Source organism: Ptychodera flava, chromosome 11, assembly GCF_041260155.1.
Source record: "Ptychodera flava strain L36383 chromosome 11, AS_Pfla_20210202, whole genome shotgun sequence".
NCBI lineage: Eukaryota > Metazoa > Hemichordata > Enteropneusta > Ptychoderidae > Ptychodera > Ptychodera flava.
This window is the reverse complement of record NC_091938.1, coordinates 63211-81277: the sequence shown is the minus strand read 5'-3', so window position 1 is coordinate 81277 and position 18067 is coordinate 63211. Positions and strand designations below refer to the sequence as shown.

Below are 18067 nucleotides of genomic sequence, written 5' to 3'. Positions count from 1 at the left end.
GACTGTGACAGTTTTGATGTGCCATGATAGTTGTGTTCAATATCATATCAGTTAGAAGCAAACGTGAATGTCTGGAAAGACTATTACATAGTTATTAACAAGTTGATAAGCAATCCCAAATTTAGTCACAGTGTAGATCAAAGTGTCGATCCTCTCTAGACACCAGAACACATTCTCCCGATTGTACCATTGTAAAGTACTGGACTCTGTCAAAAATAGAGGTAAGACAAAGATTTAGATTGTTGTGATTGTGAAAAGAAACAGGACACTGCATGACCAAAGGCCCAAATTTTGTTTCACAATAATGTATATCCCCTTTTCACCACACATAAGTTGATAGACGTACAAAGAGTCAAACCCGCCTTCTGTGCCATGTTGAAAATTTCACTTAATTTCCTCGCTGCACAGCTAAATATTGATGAAAGTGTTGCAGATTCCATTTCCTTATATGTTGCCCTTTCCATTGTGATATTTTGACAAACATTTCATGGAAGAATTCTGAAAATACCCTAGGGGGGCCTTAAGTAATTACAGTGGAGTTGGCCGGGGAATTTCACACACACCTGTACCGTAAAATGTGACCCTCCCCATATCCTCCTGTCTAAAATGTGACCCTCCCCCTTGTCCAACATTCTAAAACTTGACCCTCCCCCAACCACTGCGATATTCTCCCAAGGAATAACTGAAAAAGTATCATCTAATTAACATAACAATTGGTTCAATTGTTTTGTTAGTTGGGAACAAATTACAGAGGGGAGGGCTGGTGTTTTTTGGAGGGACAGTTGCAATTAATCACGCAAGAATGTTTGAAGAGATGTGGTATTACATACATTTGAGGGAGGGTCATCATATTTTGTGCAACTATAAGAAGGCAAGATGTGGCTGATATAGTGCTTTATCCAAAATATCGAATCATAATACATGGAGTCCATCAGGAAAATTATTGACAATTTCCCCCCTCAAAACATACTATATCTTTATATTATACCATATGTTTGATAATATATTTAAATATACTTTGCTTGAATTGGGAAGTAAAATGTGCATTTGTGTACAAGAAATTGATTTTGGAATTTCACCGAAATGTTGATTCACTATGCATGGCAGTCTATGATGAAACTATGAATAATTTTTTTCCAATACAAAATTAGGTAAATCTGTGCATTTATTTATGCTTGATTATTGATATTAATGTTCTGTATTACACTAGAGTGGTTACAAGTCCATGGTTGTGCATGAAATTTGATTTTGGAATTTCACAAAATGTTGATTCACTGTACATGGTAGTCTATGAGAGAACTATGCACAATTTTTTCCAATATAAAACTAACAATATCTTTGCATTTATGTGCATTTGATAATTGATACTTTTCCACCTGTTGCATATGTTTTTGTCTCTTGTCTTTTATTAGTTTTAACTGTTCAAGGTGTTTAATGTAGGATACCACTGCATCTTCTTTGCTTGTGAAACTTATGGATACTGTGTAAATCTTTAAGGGGGCACTGCACCCAACACAGCATATTTTGCTCAAAATCACATTTTTGCAAATATTTATTCAATCATAATTAATTTGTTAGCCCAAGATTAATTTGTTAACCCAAGATTGGTTGGGTTCACCTTGTAGCTTGTCAAGCAGTCGAAAGTTGCGTGATAAAGAAGTGTTAATTTATGCAAATGTAGGCAAATCACCCGATTTCCTGGCTTCTTTTTCCTCCCAATTTCGAAACCTCTAAAGAATTTAACTCCACTCTGGCTGGGTCAAATTTTCTGAAATTTTCACATTATGTTCTTCAAATGCTATTTAACAAAATGACTATTTTGTTTGGCAATAAAGTTCTTACATTTTAAATAAGAGGCATTTTAATTTTGTTTATCATGATTTTAATCAATTTTTTTAAGAGTCAGTCTTTAAACCCTTGCCATTTTAGAATGAGAATAGATAATGCCAAATAAAGTAGTTGTTTTTTTCTACATATACTCTTCTTTCAAGTGAAATATTACATTTCAGAAAATAATGTCAAGTTTTTGACTTAAATTAATTTTTATCATTAATACCAAAATTGAGGTTTTTTACCCCAAATATACACCCACTTCATCCTTTGAGTAAACTACTGTTAGCATAGTACACTTTAGAGTCTCTGCTTTTTGAAAATATATAGTATGAGGGGATTTCCTTGTCATCTTTGATGAGAAATATTGCTTTGAAAAAAACTGTTTTGGCAACATGCAGCTCCCCCTTAAAAGAATCTGCATATCCTGTTGATGATATCCTATTTAGGAAATATCACACGGACAATCAAAGGTATGGCCAAAAAATCAGCTTCTGTCAAAAGTGACCCTCCCTCAAGATAGGTTTATAAAAAGTGACCCTCCCCCTTGAACAGTTTTCTAAAAAGTGACCCTCTCCCAATTCCCCCAGCCTACCGGGGTCCAGACACTTCACACCAATATCAGTTTGCCCCACACAACTTCACCCCAAAACCATTTTGTACCAAAACCGTCTCGTCCCAAGTACTACTTCGTCCAACGCCACTTCGCCCCAAGTACCACCTCCTACTAAAACCACTTTGCCCCAGTATAGTACCATCATAATACTACCAACTCATCCTAAAACAATGATACCATGATGTATACTGACATAATGTTGTTTTTACCCACAACTTAGAAGCATTAATGTGTCAGGACATTTTGGCTACCACGACCATTTATTCTTGCATGAAACCATAAATGGCAGGGCTCGAAATTAACTTTTTTCCCTGGTAGTCCCATTGGGCTACCATTTTCTGAAGTTGGTAGCCCAGCGGCAAGGTCTGGTAGCCCATGCATGAATGAAGAGGGGTTTTTTGTAAAGAATATTTTTATTTATATCTAGACAATGAAGGATTTATTTTGCATGATTCTATCCAGTAAGTGAATTTTCTAGTCATTTGACATCAATACCTGCAGATGATGGCTTTAGGAGAACGGTATAGCATGTGTAGTGGACAACGGTGACACCTCAAAGTTTGACGACCTATTCACACATGCGCAGAGCTTATATTCAAATTTTGATGTTCGCAATGACAACGACTTTTCACTCAGCATGTGGAAACATAACACAGCTAGAATAGATTGGCTATGAATTTTCAGGATGACAACATGGTACAGTCATGTTGGTGGCAATTGGCTATATTTCTCCACTATAGTACACTATCTACCAGATTGGCTATGAATTTCAGGATGACAACATGGTACAGTCATGTTGGTGGCAATTGGCTATATTTCTCCACTATAGTACGCTATCTACCAGATTGGCTATGAATTTCAGGATGACAACATGGTTCATGTTGGTGGCAATTGGCTATATTTCTCCACCATAGTACACTATCTACGAGATTGGCTATGAATTTCAGGATGACAACTTGGTACAGTCATGTTCCTAATACTTTCGTGGCAATTTTGACTATATTTCTCCACCATATCATGGGATGATCTCGTACACTTCGGAAAGCGAAATTTGTGGATGGCCCGACAGCTTTTTATTTGCAGTTTGAATCATTTTGTGTTTAATTGTGATTGATAAATTGATTAAATAACTATGAAAATGAATTTTCATTGGCCATCATTTCCCGAGCCTGTTATCCAAGTACATCAGTTCAGATATAAATGATATTTTATTGAAAGTTTGTGGCAACAAATTTGACATGTCCTTTCTGTATCCAGCTGGGTTGACTGTATGAGCGTTGGTCATCTCACAGCGATCAACATCATGTCGCCCACTAAATGATTTCATGTCCCAGACTTTGGTAGTCCGTGTGGGCCACCATTTCATTCGTTTTGGTAGCCCCAGCGAAAAGTTAGTAGTCTGTGGACGCGGGACTACCGCTAATTTCGAGCCCTGAATGGTATATTAGTATTAAAATAAAAAATAAAAACTACTACATGCTACAACTCAGGTGCCATGCATGGAATTGCACGATGTCATTTTCTTGAAATGTGTACACTTTCCAGATTTCAGACCTGGGATGATAGAAAGGTGATGAAAACTTCGAGGGCAGTGGTCGGTTATAAGCTTAACTTTACCGGTTGGCGATAAGTTTGGGGTGAATTGGTGTTGTTTTGCGAAATGGTTTCGGGCGATGTGACTTTTGGGCCGAAGAGGTTTTGGTACAAGGTTGTTTTGGTACGAAGTGGTTTTGGTGCAAAATGGTATGGGACGAGATGGTATGGTGCGAAGTGGTTTTGGTGCGAAGTGTCTAGGAACCGGCCCACCCCCCTGTAAATACTGAAGGCTCCGTTAGTGATAATATTCATATACAAAAACAAGTGAATTTACAACCAACAGCACAGATGATCATAAACTCATCAATTCATATATATATCAGGGTAACTTCATGAAAAAAACGATAGAGTTTTATAAACATTCTCCAATAATTAAAAAAATAACAGTGAAATCAAAGAGTTAAACTACTAGGGTTTTTCAGATGTATTTTTCATTTTATGATGTGGCTAAGAAGCTCAATTTCTGATACAAAATAGCGTCTAATGACCTGTACAGGTTGCACACTTCTCACTGATTCAAATTCCTCATCACTTCAACAAATAATTGTGAAAAATGGCACTATACTTTGATTCATATACAAAAATCCTATCATTCTAGATTTTTTAATTTTTTTTATGAATATTGTTTTATGTACACTTTATTTATTCCAACCAGTGAGAAATATAATGTTACCCTAATAAAATGGAGACTGACAACATTTACGTATGCAGAACAAGGGTCTTAAATTGGTGCATTTTAAACACGGGTCAGTCACAATCAGGGTGCGCTAGAGTGTGTCACTTAGGTCAAAATTTCAAGTTCATGATAACTGTCCAGTTAAATAATATGTTGAAAGGTTATGGTATGGGGCATATCTTCCTAAAATTTGGTGAAGCAAACGTCATTAGTTTTACCACAGTGCACGTTGTTTTATACGGTCGACACAGTGTCACGGACGCTACAGAAATGTTGTACATGAAACACAAATGTCATAATAAAATTTTAAACAACGATTTGTTAATGCTTTCTTATGTTATTACAATATAAAAGATGCATATTGGCATTAAAATAAGCTATACTTAGTATGATTTACTTAATTTTTCCATGAATAAACACAACCTCAAATTTAGTGAGAAATACAACAATATTGATCATATTTTTTAATAGGACTTTCAACTTCTCTATGTCCTTCCGCTGGTATGCTGTATTTAAAAGTTTTATCGTCATGAATTAACTATGCTATAGCAACAATATTAATACCATTCAGTGTAATCAAAATGAACTTCTTTCTAAATTATTTTCTGTTTAGTATGACACGTAATTTTGTCACGGACGCTACCAAAATCAAACTTAAAAGTTAGGTCAATTTGAAATGTAAAAAGCAATCAACAATCTGGTTTTTTCTTTCTCTTTTCTCCAAAACCTTTCTCTATCAAACATTTAAATTGTGAAAATTGTGTCAAAACATTGACAATTTCTTTAAATTGAACAAGAAAGCTATAGCAACTACTGCAAAAATCAGTTGGAGTATGTGAAAAATGTCTATACCAGTAATAAACTTTCAATACGTCAAAAAACACAGAAGTTAACATTGCTTGTGCCTTACTTAAAGTGTAAAACCAAGATAAAACTAGACACCTAGATCAGGCTAGAGCGACAGGTTGTTAAACTTTGACCTGTGGTCCCACAATAAAATTTGCTACAATGTATCTGACACACCACCCAAGAAATCCAAATGGCTTGCAGCTGTTCTAACACCTGTCAGGATGGGGCGCACACACCTAGGGTGAGGCTGGAGATCAGAGACGTAGTCTGCCAACCTTTGACCTCTGTTCTATAATATATCTGTACTCTCTGACGAGCGTAAAGTTGGCGTTATTCTCATCCTCATCCTCAGCCTCAGAGGTCATGCGAAAATGAGGATGAGGATGACGCTACAGTGTCAGCTTCACCGGCGTCAGATCTGATTACTAGTATTCCCGAATGTGTCTGATGGAATGATAAGTGTAAAAATGACATTAAAAATGTGCTCCAAGTTTCATATCACTGTAAATGTTAATTAAAACACAGTGGGATTTGCATTTCATAATATTTAGTTACCTCTCCTCTCAATATCCGTTTCTCAAGTTGTAGTTATAACGCAACATTCTTAGCCCTTAATTTCCTTAAAGTTCAAAGGTTTTATGTTTAATATATTGACTTTTCAGGCCTCAAGTCATAGTTATACAAGTTAATTGTTTTATATGTCCTTTGAATAATTAGGGCTTTCACATCACCTCTCATGGTGGCAATTTTACACATTTCGGACCATGTATACCTTTTTTACACCAATTTTTGGAAAATCTTAACGCAAGAGTTAAGAGGATACCAACAAACACATCCGCGGATCCATGGACTGAAAATTACGAACATTTCCAAAAAACTAGTCCATATGAGATATTCTAACGATAAAATATTACCTGCGAACCAGTTTTAGGATTCAAAAGAAAGTTGAGAAAGAGTGGAGTTGTTATCGTTATGGGCAAATTTTATCATTTATCCATCATCGGGTAGCGTAACCTCCGCAATCTTTGGATACGACACTGAAGCTGATGCTGAGTAGCGTCATTTTAGCGTCAGCTAGAAAGGTCACCTGAGGATGAGGATGAGGATGACGCCAACTTTACGTTTGTACTCTCTGCCTTCATAATAATACGTGAAAGTGGTGGAGACAGAGTTGACACAAATGTCATTTCTTACCCCCTTGATTTTTTAAAATTCAAAATGTGATAACAAAACAATAAAATGTGATGGTTATTTCACATTTAGATTGGCTTATAATCTGAAAAACAATGTTTGCATTTTATTGTAGCATCCGTGACATAATGAACTGAAATGGAATACACAATAATAAATGCATATACAGCACAGAATTCATTGTTCTTTTCACTAGAATTCTAATAACATATTCAATATAATTACTACATTCTTAAAAAACACCAATCTAAGTGTTATAGTTGAGGCTCAACATAACTTTTTGAGTGTTTTATTACTTTTTAAAAAAATCAATTTTGTGCAAATTTACAATTTTATGCCTTGAAGACATTTTGTAACCCAACTCCATGTATGTACACACAATACACACTAGTATTTATATTTTCAGTGGATTAACTGCTTTAAACTGTTTTAAATAGTCATTAATTATTAATAATGTAGTAAACACCGTCGCGGACGCTACACCGTCACGGATGCTACATTTCCATATTTTAGGAATATTAATAGTGAATGCAAGGGACAGTAATTATATAATTTGTTTATTTAAGGTAGGCACCTATTGACACTTAGGCCTGTGACATCAGATCTTTTATAACTCCCTGTTGTCCTTAAGATATGAGTGTGTCACGGACGCTACAAGAAATTCCGACCACAACGATCTCCATTTTCATTTATTCACAAAACAATACAATATGCAATTTTATTTAATTAAGCCTTATTTAATGCTTGCCATGGATGTTGAGGTTGGAATTAAATTCAATATTACAATATTTTACCCATTTTTCTACATATAAACTAAAGGTATATGTACTTATGGTCATAAAACACAAAAAACATAACGATGTTACAGTTTTGGTAAAAATACCAGTCTGAGAGTTTCTGTTCCGATGCACATAATCACATGAAATAACTTGTGAAAGAAAGATTAGGTATTCTGCAATAACATATGTAAGCTAAAAATTCCACAATTTTAACACTGTGTTCCAAAAAACATTTTGAAATTAAGTACATTTTGAAGTGAAACAGCATAACGCTACTTTTTACAGTTTTTAAAGGCATTTTTGTGGATGTACAACCAAACCTGCACAATATATGCAATTTTTCTTTATGTGACCAAGTTAGATACAACTATTACTATTTATTAGAAACAAATAAGCAATATAATATCAGTCTGAATAGCAGATATATGTCCATAACAAATGAAAATCATCTAGCGCACCCTGATTGTGACTGACCCGACAGTAAGCGTCTAGTAAGTTGTACATACTATATATGTCAAGTTGTCGTCTTTTACAGACCTGTCATGAATAAGCAACGATGAAAATCACAAAACATTTCAAGCAAAATCATAACCTAACTACATGTACCTTGAGTACTGCTGATTTTCCCTGAAATTTGAAACATTATTTCTGAGAAGGAAGAGTAATACCTTGAACATACGGATATCCGACCATTTCCATTCTCGCGAGCCAGGACATAATTTCTGCTCCGCTGACCTAATGGGTAGTGCTAAGCTGTTGCCGTAAAGATGCGCATGGTTTACGACGATGACCATTTCCAAAGACTACCAAAGATCAATGGAGTCACATTTCTAATATGGCTGTATGATCATTGACAAGAAAATTGACCATTGAAAATGTTGTTTTTGTGCAGCATTGATGGACTTTGTCCAGTGGAAAGTCGCTAGGCAAGCAATAGAGTTCTGAGCATGTGAATTTTGACATTCTCTCATTATTTGGAGCATGAGTCGCCTATGTTGTCAAATTTTGAAACATGATCTTGTTGATATTTTGCTCATTTGTGTCTTAATCACATGTACCATACTGCATGCTCTTCCCCATCGAGACACATGCATTAGGGTGACCGTTTTATTTTTTTTGTTTCTCATCTCCAGATGAATACTCGGGCAGGGCAGGCGGTCGAAATAAAAAAAACAAGTACCAAAAAAAAAAAAGCTGTATTTGTTTCAGTTCAATCTTCTGTCCATTCAGTCACTGCAATGTCTTGTCTTTCAGTTCAATGTTCTGTCCATTAAGTACAGAAAAACGTGTACTTGTGTCAGTTCAATCTTCTGTCCATTCAGCCACTTCAATTTCTTGTCTTTCAGTTCAGTGTTCTGTGCTCTCAGTCCTTTCAGTCTGAGTCGCTGCAGTCTCACAATTTGATGATGGTGGTGCTGTTGTTAGGATAATCACCTCAGAGGCGGCGCAAATAAAAAAGTTTTTTTATTTTCATGTCGGAGCTGAAATTTACGGTCGGTCAGGAGATGAGAAACACAAAAATAAAAAATGTTGCCCTTAAGTTGAAGTTAGTGATTTAGTCTGTTGGATGTGGAACTTTGTCATTCGTGATCTTTCAGATATGTAGCTTTCCTTGCATAAAATAGGCAATATCATTAAATTGAAAATATATAATACTCAAATCAAGGTTAGGTTTCTTGTTAAAACAGAAGTAGCCTGGCCTTTGGTGAAAATACAGCCTTGTGGAAATTGCTTGTTTGTCATCCAGGCTTGCATTTTGTTTCAGTTTTGTCAGTATATGTGAAACTGTAGAAGGGGTATTGTTGTGAAAGATTTTTTTTGTTTGTTTGTTTACGTTGCAAAAGGCAGTTACTTTCACAACTTTGATCTCACAAATCATGGTTAACTAACTGCTCACGTATGGCTTTGTGGGATTAGAGTTTGGGATCAGTTTAACATTTCAAGACTGAATGTATAGGATTTGAAACTTCTGCTCAAATTTACAATCATGCGGTGGTGTCTTGAAGTAAGTACAGAGCAAGTATTGCTATTACATCAATTGACACTCCCATGCAATATTTTCATATTGAGAAGAAATGATTTTGGTTTGTGCTGGAGTATCTTAGTGTTTTGCTACATCAATACACATGGAGGTACCATGATCAATATATTGGTTGAGGAACACTCAAAACTTAATGAAGACAGTACTAGAATATAATCAACGCCATTATATTGAATGCTTGCAATTGGATCTTTGCAAAACCAATTTTTATGAAAAAACATTTGCTGTTTTTTTTAGGCAATGGCAGTGTCTGAGATCCGAAAACATTATCTACTCAATTCCTATCAACATCGTATCAAGCAAAGAATATGGCAGACTATTCTGGTTCTTCAGCCATGTTTCGATAAGGTAAAAAAAATTTTATTGCATGCAAGTTAAAATAATCAAGCAAGTTAAAATAATCAACCTCCTTATTATATCATAGTATTCACATGGTATTTACAACATTCCCAAAGCTACGTATGGGTTGTTTGGTGCATAATAACATTTGAAACATTGCCAAATAAAGTATATCTATTAATTTGGCTCGATCTGTTACTCTATAAAGTGTTTCTGGGCAGCATCTGTCCGGATATAGTTTGTCTATGCTCACTGTCTAGATCAAGTGTTTGTATCCATAATAAATGTGAACCTTTTTTATCTTCTCAATCACTTGTGGAAGTAAGATTGATAACAGCCCTGTCATGTAGCAATTTTCACGAAGATTGTCACTCAGCAAGTCATCACTTCATTTGCTACTTTTCTGTCTTCTGTCTCATGCTGATAATCTATGATTTGTTTATTTTCAATGAAAGGATACTTCAGAGTTCATGCTGAAAGAAGTTATTGGTACATTGACATCGGACTGTCAGCTATCCATCAAAAACCTTAAGGAATGGTTTGTTGTACTGGTATTGCTCAAGTATCCGGAATTCCAGAGTATTATATGGCAGGTCATAGAAAAGGTAACAATCCAATAGGATTACGTATAGTGAATTCTGAATATGTAAATTTCTACAATAATTTAGGGCCAAAATGCCTTATCTCTGAAACTTCCAGCCTGTTAGCTTTTATACTCAATATATCAAATTGTCTAATCAAATAGGAGCATAAGATAATTGATGAGATCATTAGTATGTACGGATGGATGGATGGATGGATGGATGGATGTACATATGTGTGAATGTATGTATGTGTCTGTCCGTCCATCTGTATGTCTGTCCCTCCCTCCCTCTGTCCCTCTGTCTGTCCATCTGACCACATTGAAAACTCCAAAACTGCAGCACTGTCTGTCTTAATATATGGTGCACCCAGGAGTGGAGATGTAAATTTGTTCAAATGAATGTGTCAGTGTCAAAAATATGCAGGAAATGTACAGTATGTTATATATTTTATTATGGATCTTCTAAGTGTAAAAGTCACAAACACGCAGTCAGTGCATGAGATGAGGTGTCTAATGACAGTTGTGACTCCTTTTTTCGATGCGGCAAAGAATTTATGATCACAAACTTTGGCCTCTTAAAGATTTTCTTCTCTTTTATCAATTAAGCAATATAGTCCTTCTTAGCAGTCACTGTTGATTGACTGGTTGACCTGACTGCACAAACTTCTGTAAATGTAGCTGTGGATGGTCAGTTTACAGGGTTTGCTCTGGCTACTCAAGTTGATTAGCCATTCTGGCTAATACAGTGTGAACACAAGAAGCCAGATTTTTTTTGAGGTGTGGAGGTCAAGGGTCACATATATTAAAGGGTCAAAGGTCATAATTAAACGCATAGAGTAATGATAACAAAACATTTCAGAAGTCAGCCACTTTCTCATCATTATGTATCCTCAGGTTCAGTGCTGCTTACTTCAATAGAATGAATACTTCACATCAAAACTTTCATGCATGATTATTGAACACCACTCTAACTTTCAATCAGTTTCAAAAATTGTAAAGGACAAAAAAATACAGAAAAGATCAACATTCTTACGTTATTGTTTTGTTGACTGGAAGAGGTTCCCATACAGGAAGCTGAAACATGACAACAAAATGGTCAGATATAGGGTGGGGACATGAACAATGACATCTCCTGTGATACTTTCAGATGACCTTGTAATTCCTAAGTAAAAAATGTGACTGGATTGATTGGTTGGTTCATGAACATACTGTGTCAGATTTGCGCTGTCGTGTATTTCATTTGACTGGATGCAATGGGAGTTCAGGTGATTATTCATGTGAATGTTAAATCTCCAGTGATCAACAATTTCTTGGAAGATTATGATTGACTGAATACATAACTGGAGAATTCCTCAAAAACCATGAAATTTGTTATTCCAGTGTTTGCTTTAGGTCAATAGTTGACAATAAACCTCCAGACATCGGATGCATAACTTATATGCATTTCCATATATTCAAAAGACTTATGTCGTTGATTTCTCCTCTCAATTGTAATATTTAAATTAGCCTTGAATAGAAAGGCAACATCTCCTCTGTGAGATTTTCTTGGAATATGTAGAAGCTTTTATCCTGGGTATTAATTTCACCAATACAGAAGCTAGCATCATCTCTCCCTCATATTTTGCACTTCCAAACTTTTGTTGGAGGGGGGGGGGGGGGAGGGAGAGGCCAAACACAATTAGTTGCGTTTACCATGTCCATGTTTTAATTATCCATAGCCCCTTTGTGGGTGTTGGTTACCCTACCAAATTAACACTGTGAATGTTTATTAAGCTCCAGGTGTGCCCCTGACAATTTACCCTTTTTGGACACCGTGGTGCGAAGCACCAAAGGTGTCCTTTGTCGCCACAATGTCTGTGTGTGTGTCCATCTGTCCGTCCGTCCGTCCATCCGTCCATCTGTCCGTCCGTCTGTCCGTCCGTCCGTCTGTCCGTAGACAGATTTTGTTCCACTCATAATTTAAGAACCCTTAGGTCCAATGTCATGCAATTTGGTATTTGGTATTATCATGATGAGACTTAGATCTGATTAGATTTTGGTGGGTGTGGCTTATTAATTAATTGCTCATTTGCATATTTTATGACTTTTTTGCCATAGGGCTATATCTCAAGAAATATTGAACCAAATTTGATGTGACTGTACACATACTTAATTACCCTATAGCATAACTATGGTAAAAGTTTAGTAAGTTTGGTTAATTAATTCTAATTTGCATATTTAATGAATTTTTGTATAATAAGACTACCAGTATACTCAAGAACTTCTTAAGCAAATGTGATGGCCATACTTTTATCAGCTTGTAGAAACATCATAGTTAAGAAACAATTATTTTTAAAATAATGCTACACCATGAATACTGTGTTATGTGTGATTATTTTTTTTCAATAAAATAAAAAATGTGTTCAGTTGGTTTTCTCATAGGAGTGTACATTAGCAGTAAGGGGTTCGTAAAGTTGTGTTTGCTGCGCCATCTAGTGGTCAGAACCAGTAAGGCCTTTCAACCTCGCTCTCATGCATCGAGCAGCCATACTTTCTGTGTGTCGCTACGAGATTCAGTTCCTGTTACGTCTATCTATATACAGTCACACCAGTGGAGCCAGTACGACATTCGGTAAGAGGTTTATTTTTGTATCCGTATTTAGAGCATGTGTTAACTTTGCGTGTACCGATAATATCTGTGAGTGAATGAGAGGTGAGAAGCTGTGTGGGGAAAGAAACGGCCTCGAAGGTTATCCAAAGCACGTCACTGATAAGTCGTGTCAAAACGTATGGCAACATCTCACCACACATCGAGTATACAGTATGGGCCCTAATTATGGTCTAGTTTAAAAAGAGTATCTAAATTTACGAGGGATCGACTGTAATCGTGTTTTCAATATTCACGGAGTTCATTCGAAAAATGTTAGTCGCGTGATGACGACACCATTGTTTTACAATTAGGGCTTAGGCGTGCATTAAAAACAACCGTTCCCCTGATTTCTACCACACTTCGACTGAAATGATTCTTATAGTGGAAACTGAAAGTTCAACCCCGATTTGCAAGAATTTTTGGTTGTTTTTGGGATCGTAACTTTTGTGGAGTACGAGTCGGGGGGCCCCTGTAAGGTTGTGCCGTCACGGACATAGCGGAGTAAGCGAAATGTGGTGTTTACATGGTTCAAACTAGGATATATTTTCATTTTAGCATACGGAGTCTGAAAACAAATGACCCTCCTGGTTTCACTTTAGTAAATTACTATATCTTGTATTTTCACTGATATCGTGAAACTTGCCAAAATGTCCCGATAGAACTTGTAGACCACGCCGTTTTCCCGTTAAACACAATTCCCCGAATGGCGTCATTTGTTATGCCCAATCAGATTGAGCGTTCTTCCGCACGCTTTCCAATACATTCGACATTACATAGTACAAGATATCGTAAGACGTAATCGTTGCTATGATTGGCGGAAGCGTTTTCATGCCCTTCGGCATGTCGATAGGGGCCATGAGGTAAATTTTCTCAGTAACCGCAATATCAAGAGAAATACAAGCGTGCGGAAGTGGGGCAAAGAATATGTAAAGACATTTAACACTTCTAAATAAACAACAATTATCAAACGTTTATAACCCATGTGTTGCAAAATGTAACTGGCGCATTTTTCTTTCCGACCATTGTACGGCGGTGCACGGACAGTGGGCTATCACCACCGGAAATATTCACAATATAGCAAGGCATTTCTGTGTTCAAGATATGACGGTCGATGAATTTCATTCGGTTGTAAAACGAATTTTAAAATTACCCCTCTGTGTCATAGTGTAGCGTTCAAATTATGGCTAAGCATTTCAGTTTAAAATGTTGAAAAATGAAGTGTAGTCCACAGTTTGTTTCAACATATGCATATTTATTACTGGTATGTTATTTCATTTCAATAATTTAGCCCATCTTTAGTGTGTATTTTTTTATTTCTTTAGTCCGTATTTGTTTAGTAGTGTTCTAAAATTTCTGAACAATTTGCAAATTATTCTGATGATGTTTCAGATGCATATATTTGTGGTGATGATAACATAGTTGGTACTTTGTACAAATATTGTAAATTTTGTGCAGTCCAGCTGCAATTGAAACATTAGCTGATAATGGTGTATTAGTTTCCTATTGGATTTATATGTCAGAATTGCACAAATCTGTGCTGAATTAGAATAATGACACTGATCAAGAATCCCATCTGATTTCAGTTTTACAGTGGCTATTGAGAGAATATTGTTCGCAGAGGAAATGCATAATGTGCATTGAATGTAAAATCAAAATATTTAATATGAAATTTAAATTATTTTAGTGAATCATAGCTAGACAACCTATCTCTGACATATTTTTCTTTCTTTTGCAGTACTGGTATTCACTGTGTCTTTACTGCAGCTGCTAATTAAAAAAAGAGCCAAATAAATCAGAATACACACACTTAGTACACAGACATTTGACAACAACATCCAACAGTGACATTGACAATACATACTAACAAGCACAGCTTGTTAGTTCTAGAATATACAGAATATTATCTCACATAGTGAGTGTCTGAATATTATTCTGAATTGTGTTCCAAAGCACATTCTGAAAGTACTCTTCTGGAATATACAGAATATTATCTCACATAGTGAGTGTCTGAATGTTATTCTGAATTGTATTCCAAAGCACATTCTGAAAGTACTCTTCTGAAATATGACCCACGGTGTCCAGTCAAGTCTCACTTTGATTGTAAATAAAGGTCCGGGCTCCATTATCAGAAAACTCCAGTAGTAATTATATCTAGTTGTAATGCGAAGTAGACATGGTGTATTGCTTTGGCTTTGCTGACGCTAGGTGTTTGAGTATTAGTGTGTCAGAATCTTTATTGTTTTGCATATTTTGAGATTGCATATCAATCCTTCTGTTCTTGATTCTGTCAACACCTGTGTAAAGTTACTTTCTTTACTCATAATTTGTTTTACCTTCATTACTTAGGATCCATCTAGCAATTCTTGTTGGTTGTGGGGAATTTATAGGATAACAATTTTGCTTCTCCTTTGTTCTCACTCAAACCCAAAAGGGTGATATCGTTGCTTGCCACAATCTCCTGTATGCTGGCTGAGTCTTTCTATTCTAGCTCACTCATTGTTGCCGGGAGAATTGTTCATGCTGCTGTACTGCAGCTGGATTCATGACAAACTGTTTTTCAGTATGTGTGCATTGTAATATGAAATCTCTGTTATTGTTCTGGACAGTCTTTGTACCTAGTTATTCTCACATCTCTGATTTCATTGACCTCCAAGTCCAAACCTACTCCAAGCCCAAAATTGCTTGCCATGTTTATAATTATTAGTAAAAAATAGTTTTCAAGCAAAACCTTTAGAGGGAGGCAGAGTACGAAGTGCATGGATTGGTATGGGTGTGTGACTCAGTGCATGGGCAGTGATGCCAATACATGGGCAGTGATGCCAATACATGGGCAGTGATGCCAATACATGTACATGGGCAGTGATGCCAATACATGGGCAGTGATGCCAATACATGGGCAGTGATGCCAATACATTGGCTGGTGATGCCAATACATGGGCAGTGATGCCAATACATTGGCTGGTGATGCCAATACATTGGCTGGTGATGCCAATACATGGGCAGTGATGCCAATACATGGGCAGTGATGCCAATACATGGGCTGGTGATGCCAATACATTGGCTGGTGATGCCAATACATTGGCTGGTGATGCCAATACATGGGCAGTGATGCCAATACATGGGCAGTGATGCCAATACATTGGCTGGTGATGCCAATACATTGGCTGGTGATGCCAATACATGGGCAGTGATGCCAATACATGGGCAGTGATGCCAATACATTGGCTGGTGATGCCAATACATTGGCTGGTGATGCCAATACATGGGCAGTGATGCCAATACATGGGCAGTGATGCCAATACATGGGCTGGTGATGCCAATACATTGGCTGGTGATGCCAATACATGGGTTGGTGATGCCAATACATTGGCTGGTGATGCCAATGCATTGGCTGGTGATGCCAATACATGGGTTGGTGATGCCAATACATTGGCTGGTGATGCCAATACATTGGCTGGTGATGTCAGAGTGTGGTCTGATATGACAGGAACCCTACACAGAATCTGTTTGAAAAAAGGGGACCTAAGAAAAATTCATACGGAAACGATGATTATGTACTTACAGGTAGTAAAGAATTTAACTGGTTAAAACTGGCTGGAACCAGTTTGAACCAGATTATTTAGGGAATGGTCATACAATTTGATGAGGGTTGTCCTTGAAAGATTGTACAGAAATGGTGAGAATATACCAACATTTGACGAAAGAGTGATTTTCAAATTAAGATGGATTATTATGTATAGATGAAAGTAACCCTGTTCCTATGGGTTGAAAATTTCCTCTCCAGCAAGTTTTCCCAGGAATGGAATGGAATTTGACAAACAAATCTACATTTAATAAATTTCTGTGTTTTCTGTTCTCTTAGGATGCAGCAAGGACAGTTAATTTGATGACATCTATAATATCAATCATAACAATTATGGGACCTGTTATAGAATCCAAAAGAGAAAAGGTAAGTGAGAAGATCTTAACAAGACCAAGATCATCATTCATGGCTTGATTTTGGTAATTTTTTAGTTCACTTTTTCACATACTGTATGTGAGCTAATGTGGTACTGGTGTCTGTGTCTATCTGTCTGTCTGTCAGTCTGTCTGTTAATGACTTGATATCTCAAGAGTGGCTTATCAGATTGTAATCAAATTTGGTACGTAGATTATGTTTAGAAATGATGAGAATGATTAGTTTTTGGTGGATGTCGCTGGTATAATTAATATTAGTTTGTATGACTATTTCTTTAGAAATCAGAGATGACAGTATCATATCCTATGGATGTGTTTACAGTTGTTAATCAAGGGACCATGTGACGAATGTCAAGGTCATGCAGAAGTTTATGCTTATTTGCATATTTAATGAACTTTACTATGTAGGGAAATATATCTGTCTTAACTCTACCAAAGTTGTCAAAACTTGCTATGTACATTGAAAATAATATGATATAACAGTCTTGAAAGTCACTTTGCATTTTTACATCAGCTAATTACTGCTTTGTGTAGGACCTTCCTAGTTACAGACTTGATGAAATATGCTATGTACATTTAAGATACTATGATATCATATATATAAAAGTAATTGAACATTTTTACATCAGCTGATAACGTATTTGCATATTTAATGAATTTTCCTAATTCAAGAAATATATCTGGATTGACTTGACCAAAGTTGATGAAACTTGCTACCCACATTAAATATACTATTAGATAAAATTCATATTGCAATTTTTAATGTCAGCCAAAAATTGACTTGCATATTTTGCTGGTTGCGTGCCCATTTTAATCTAAGTTGCATAGTGTGATGCAGTTTTTCAGTTTTTATTGCTTGTACATCCATGCTATCCTTTTGGAGATATTGTCAATGATACAGTTTACACTGTAAATATTCAACCATTTTGAACCCTCCATGCAGCACTTTGCCATTGACAGCAGTTTGAAATGCACAACGGC

At 36.3% G+C, this 18067-nt stretch overlaps 1 protein-coding gene across 3 annotated transcripts in view; it reads left to right on the top strand.

Annotated features, from left to right (window-relative positions):
* LOC139143195 (probable methyltransferase TARBP1) overlaps positions 1-18067 on the top strand; it is a 119572-nt gene that overhangs the window by 48973 nt on the left and 52532 nt on the right. For all 3 annotated transcript variants that reach the window (XR_011554553.1, XM_070713326.1, XM_070713327.1), the window contains 3 exons: positions 9816-9926; positions 10373-10522; positions 16992-17078. Coding sequence is in view for 2 of the 3 variants with exons in the window: in XM_070713326.1 (XP_070569427.1) it covers positions 9816-9926; positions 10373-10522; positions 16992-17078 (348 nt within the window). In the remaining variant the exon portion in view is untranslated. The remainder of the gene's footprint in view (positions 1-9815; positions 9927-10372; positions 10523-16991; positions 17079-18067) is intronic.